The sequence below is a fragment of the Eurypyga helias genome, unplaced genomic scaffold, assembly GCF_000690775.1.
Source record: "Eurypyga helias isolate BGI_N326 unplaced genomic scaffold, ASM69077v1 scaffold3643, whole genome shotgun sequence".
Lineage (NCBI taxonomy): Eukaryota > Metazoa > Chordata > Aves > Eurypygiformes > Eurypygidae > Eurypyga > Eurypyga helias.
Window position 1 is genome coordinate 85,910 of NW_010240365.1, and position 6,072 is coordinate 91,981.

Consider the following 6,072-nt stretch of genomic DNA (forward strand, 5'->3'; position numbering starts at 1 on the left):
GTTTATGGACATCACACAGGAGTCCTGAGGATTAATTACTTACTGTTGCTACAGTGCTGTGAAGGTACAAGAAGCTAAGCACTGGCAAGGGCTTTCTGCAGCTTGAAAAAGCAGACAGCACCGCAGCACGAGGAACAAGTTACCTACCATTGCTCCAGCTCTGCTGCCCCCAACAAGGCCCATGGGAAAGCGGGGAAACAGCAGGTTATTGAATTAAGTAGAGGTGGTTTAGCGGAACAGTTTCAGTGTTTTGGGCTGGGGTTTTCACATTTCTTCCCAAAGAGGAAAATAAATTTGTGAAGAAAATTGCTTAAGGTTGCCATCGTTTGCAGTCTGGTTAGCACAGGGACCCCAGGCAATGCTCTTCGGGGTGACTCAGGGATGTTAATGGCAGTTTTTAAGTGAGCGCAAATGAGTGTGAGTAGAAATATCAAAAGTAAATAAGCTTGGAGCAGCTATTCATTTTTAAAGCAGAAAAGGTTTATATACTACTATACTGTAATACTGTATCACACTATACTAATACACATTTTGCCAGCTCTTACATAGCCAGTAAGGAGACCAGGATGCTTCATGGTTAAAAAAACTGAATGAAAATTGTACCTTCTCTGTACAATTCTCCAGTGTACTGACTGACTGCTACTCTTCACCACACAGTTACGCACGCTTCTTGCTGCTGGCCCTCCAAAAGCTCCCTCCACCCCTAAAATTCAACAAGAATTGGAGTGTTATAAGCTTAGGCATCTACAGCTTCAGCAAAGGAAGAGCAGGGATGTTGCGGGAAGTACTGCAGAGCATCTCAGCAGGAGGAGGCAGCAGATGAGGCGTTCTGCAGACGACTGGCATTAGTATGTAACGCGTAGGTAGTTTGAGCAGGCGGTCCAGTAGGAAAACCTGGGAAGAGCCTGTATGCTCTATACACCCATCCTAAGTGGTAAGAGCTAAACAGAAGTCTGTGTGGAGTTCAGCTGCAGGAGGTGTGGCTGGGCTTAAGCAGGGACAATTGTGTGCTAGGAGAGGTTTCAAGATGAAAATGCAGCGTTATGCCAAGTTGAGATTCTTTCCAAAATAACCTTAACACTGGATGTGCCAAATTCTGTTAAGCCTTTTGATTTTGAATTAGCAGCATCCCTACACAAAAGTGTATTTACAGTGCTGACAATACATTTGTCCACACCATGAATGTACTTCTGTAAACAAGGGGTTTTGATATAATAAAAGCAGCTCCACAATAAACACACGGAAGGACAAATGGGTACGTACAGCTCTGCGCTTGCTCCGTCAGGATAGCACACAAATGTTTAACTCTACTTTTTGTCTTTCTACAGAGACTTGCGATTAATGTCAATAGGAGGTGGTACAGATGAAACCATGCTTTCCATCATATGCAAATACATGGAAACACTTCCAAGCAAGTGACACATCTCCACTCTTCCTTGAAAATTAAGCAAGAGCATGGTTTGTACTGCACACTGAAGGTAACAGCCAGTACAGGTTTCAGGGGTAAAATAAGTAGAAAATGTTAACAGTAATTTTGCCAACGAAATGCTCGTCAGGGTCTTTGACCAGTATCACTCTGTGTGTTCTCCAGTGTCAGATCTGTGGATATGAAGCAGTCTGACAGCATGTGGTCTCCTTCAAGATTTTTTTTTTCCATTTTTTCAGTGGGTGACTGCTTGGGGAGTCTAGTGATCCACACTAAGCACCCAGACAAAATGTCATCTTTAACCAAGATATATCTACATTTCAGAGCATCAAGGTTAAGAAATAGAACTTCCCTATGGATACAGCTGATTTCCCTAGTAGCTTTATGTAATTTCAGTGTGTCTTTGCTTTCAAGACCAATAATTAAGGGACAAATTATTCCCTGTCATATTCAAATACTGGAGCAGTGATTTTGATCTCAATTACAAGTACCTTCCCTGTTTTTCACTTGTAGCAAGCAATCACCAAAATCAATTGTCACCTTTGCTAAGGTCACATCAACTTGTACTACACTGTCGTGGATGTTTGGTAATGGGAGCAGGGGTCGATTTTTATTTGTAGAATACTACTAACAACTGTTTAATTACATCTGAAGCTTTTGGAGGCCCAAACCTCAGCAGTAAGGTATCATGTTTTTGCATGTAATTATTAAAATATTAAAAATAAACATGTTAAATATGAAAAATGTGTGTAATTACTTAAACTCTTCCTAAACAGCCATTTAAGAAGAGACAGCCTGTATTATTGCAAAAAACCAAGAATCCTACTACAGTGTTCTTATGTAGCTGCTATTAACTGCACCTTTGTAAAAGTACAATCAATGCTACTAGTGTTTTTCTGTCATATCCACTGCATAGTGTACTTTATTCTGCAAGGTCATACTATAGCATCCTGAAATCTTGCTATTTGTGAATTTTAAGTCCTGCCAGAGTAGTATTTTTAGTGACCAGTAAAGCACGTGCAGATGCTAAGGCTGCAGTGCATGGTTTCCACCAATTCCCCTTCCCTGAGTGAAATATTCTCAAAGCAGTTTCACCTTTACGTAGTCACACCTTAACCATTCTAAGAACACTTGCAGGATTCCAGGTCAGCTTTTAAAACGAAAATTGACCTTTTACTTGAATTGAAGAAAGGGAAGTGTGCTGCATCCTGTAAAATAAGACAAAAACATACAGAAATACATCAGTTTTGACTATGTAACTTTCAGTTATGTTTCAGTTCAGAATGTTCATGTTGAAAGAGACTAATGGAGCTCTTTCAGCACAGAATTAAAGAAACCCCTGTGTGTTTTCTAGTAAATATACAGATGTAGAAAGCAAATTATTTGGAGGCTTCATATGTTCCTTAAGCTTTCTTCCGATTTCCCATCCTAGCTAGACAACAACAAAATTGACAATCCTCCTTAAATGAAGAAACACAGAAAGGAAGACAGAAGGTTTTTTTTCTTTTCCCACCACCCAATTCATTTCCCCTCACTCCTCCACACCACTGAAGAACTGGGGGTGGGAAGAAAAGAAGAAGAGTTGGTTCCTATTGTGCATGAATTACCTTTTAATCCATTTTGACATTTTAAGTAAAATCCTGTTGGCTTTACACTGGTAAAAGACTTTTACCAGTATGCGCTGTCAGGCCTTAAGGAACACCCCAGCATAGTCTTCCATTTTAAGCAAAAATCCTGTTGTCTTTACACACGATCTGAAGGACTGGTAAAAGACTTTTACCAGTATGCGCTGTCAGGCCTTAAGGAACACCCCAGCATAGTCTTCAGAAGAAAGGCAGGAACGGTATCAGACGTATAACTGGCTGCATCCACCCATTCTTCTACTTCATATTAGGTAGTTTAAAACTTTTTCCATTTATTGGCATGACAGATCGATTGCTAAAAGAAAAAGCGGCCTAGGAATTGTTCAGGCACCATGTTTAAGAGCCAGAAACACTTTTGTAAAAGATGACCAACTATTAGGGGAGCGTGGTGGGCAAACAGCTATGTCAGTGGTGGTCATCTCAATTGTTAAGGTACCTTGTATAATTATAGACAGTGGAGTCCAAGCACATCAGTTTTGGGCAGCAAACTATACCCTTTTGTCTAGCTTTGGGAATGCTGCACCTGTTCAACACGCCTAGTGATTCTCACATGAAGACGACGCGTTATGCTGGAGTTAGTACTCCGCTGGACCGTTATTGGTAGAAGTACTGTGGACCTTTTAACAGTCAAAGATTCAATCAGTTAGAAATATTTGTGCTTTAATTACTTTTACACTGTCTGTGTGGTTTGTACTAGTGAGTTACATCTCATACCTCCATTGTACAGGAAATCTAACACGAAGGATATGTAGCACACACCTCCGTTTCTTATTTTAACAGTGCTCCCCACACAAGTATAGCCCCTTAAATGCACCACCATTTCCAAAAGATACATTGGAATTCTACAGTAGAAAAGAATGCTTATAAACAACACTAGCTAGACTACTACAGGACACTTTATTTGTCAGTTCATCATTAGTTATTAGTGGCAACACATTATACAGTATTTCTAGAAAAGTTTTTCAAAAATTGTAAATACAATTCCAATATCTAGGAAACTTAATTTTTTGAATGTTAAGACTCGATAATGTAATAGCTTAAACTATTAGAAACTACATGGTGAGCCAAAACTAAGGGTCCAAAATAAAAAAACCTTAATAAAACAGCACCTCCAACAGGTGCATCATCATAGACTTTAATATAAAATTCAAAGTATCTGATTTCAGAATTCAGACATCGTGCAGTATAGCTTTAGGGAGCATCACAGATTGAAAGTAGACATACTAATGCTAAGTTTCAGTGATTCAATGGAATCATTAGCTTTAAATACTTTAAATATAAAGAAAACATTTGTACTGTGCCTATATTGGTTGATCCCAATGACCAAAGGCATTTGCTTAACAGAGCTGATGTGTAAGCTTGATTTGTCACATTTAAATTAAAAAAAAAAAAAAATCCAGTTTTAAGTAACTTGTCCCCAAAATACAAATTAAAGCTACTCAAAACACATACACTATCAGACCCATCCACAAAAATAATTTCTGGGGGTACCACTTTTGGATTTGTTAGCTTCAGGCCACCCTTTAAAAATCCGCAGATAAAACCCAATTTAGAAAGACCCACACATTCTTCGTGCTTTTGCAATCTAGACATTACGATATGCCTGAAACTGGAGCTCTAATTTAGAGCATGGCCCAGAATGAAAAGCAGAACGAAAGAGAAAGCCTTGTAATTCTGCAATTACTCCATATCCAAACAACCTTTGTTTTCTGGGGTTTTTTGTTTTTTTTTTTTTGTTTTGTATTGGGTTTTTTTTAATCAATTCTAAAAACTATTTTCCCCTAAAAAAGCAACCTACTATGCTAGAAGTTTCTGTGTATTTACAATTAATCCCCCCAAAACAGGGGATGATGGGAAAAATTCTGATCCATTAAGAAAACCATATATAACATCGCATTAATAGTTAATGCAATTTACAACAATTTCCCTGTGTTTTATCAACAGAATGTGTCACTTTAGATCAATGTCTTCATTACTTAAGACTGCTTTATAGTTGAAATTACACAATTTAAACCACAGGTAACATGCATCACCTTAGTTTAATAATCCAGTATACTACAAAAAAAACAAACAATGCAAAGAGCATCATGTAGCATAACAGCTTTGTCTGGCTTCCTCTGGAGAGTGCTCTCAGTCTGCCCATTGTTGCACCCAGAAGTCCACCCGCAGAGTCAAAATCGTTATCCTACATTAAAAAAATAAAACACCAAACAAGAAAACAAGAGAAACCACATTACTCTGAGGAAAAAACAAACACATTACCCCTAAAGCCTGCAAAGTGTAATTCTTCCTATTTTTTTGAGTATTCCAAAACTACAATTATTTTAGAGGAGGTTTCTGAAAATTAATCAAGAAACACTTTTGACAATCTATGCAGAGATATTTTTTTCCTAAGACAAAGCCAAAGTGTAAGCAAAAACAGCATTTCTGACTTAGTTATTTTTTGCTGCACTCTTCCATACTTAAATACTGAACTGCTTTTTCAATAATGATATACACTTGCTAATTGAAAATAAGTAATTGTATCTATCTATCTGAAGCATAAAGACCTTGGAAGTAATGTATTCACATGTCTATCTTTTTGAAGAGAAATGCTGCAGTCAACCATAAGCTGTCAATAATTTAACTTAATACAAACGTTCATGCTAGAAGTAGGACTGTTTTACATTACTATCTTCTTAATACTGCCCCATATTTAAGAAAAGTTAGTGACTAAATACTTACCATTTCTGATAACATTTTATTTTGGTTCTTAACTTCTGTTCCAATTTCAATGGAAAGCTATGAAAAAAAACCAAAAAGTATTAAATATGAGTAATCAATTATACATAGATTAGAGAAACCTGTAAAATACATGATATAACTAGCATTTCCCAAGGTAAAATGTGAAAATAGTACCTGATAATTTCAAAAAACAAAACAACATGCTCAATATTCTGTCAATAACCCTTAAGAAAGTAAATATTTGACACCCGACTTGAAGAGCCTAAAGAGTCACAGAAT

The 6,072-nt window shown here is 37.4% G+C and overlaps 2 protein-coding genes across 2 annotated transcripts in view; one reads left to right on the plus strand and one right to left on the minus strand.

Moving 5' to 3' along the window:
- Nucleotides 1-1,419, plus strand: part of LOC104507203 (probable acyl-CoA dehydrogenase 6) — a gene marked incomplete at its 5' end in the record, with an annotated part of 71,961 nt that extends 70,542 nt beyond the window's left edge. The window contains one exon of the mRNA XM_010148410.1: nucleotides 1,329-1,419. Coding sequence (XP_010146712.1) covers nucleotides 1,329-1,419 — 91 coding nt within the window. The remainder of the gene's footprint in view (nucleotides 1-1,328) is intronic.
- Nucleotides 1,420-5,098: 3,679 nt separating this feature from the next.
- Nucleotides 5,099-5,850, minus strand: BET1 (Bet1 golgi vesicular membrane trafficking protein; the record flags this gene model as incomplete). Its single annotated transcript, XM_010148411.1, has 2 exons — nucleotides 5,099-5,254; nucleotides 5,794-5,850. Coding segments are annotated over 2 exons (213 nt in total), but the record flags the coding sequence as incomplete, so codon positions are not given.
- Between the last annotated feature and the right edge of the window lie 222 nt (nucleotides 5,851-6,072).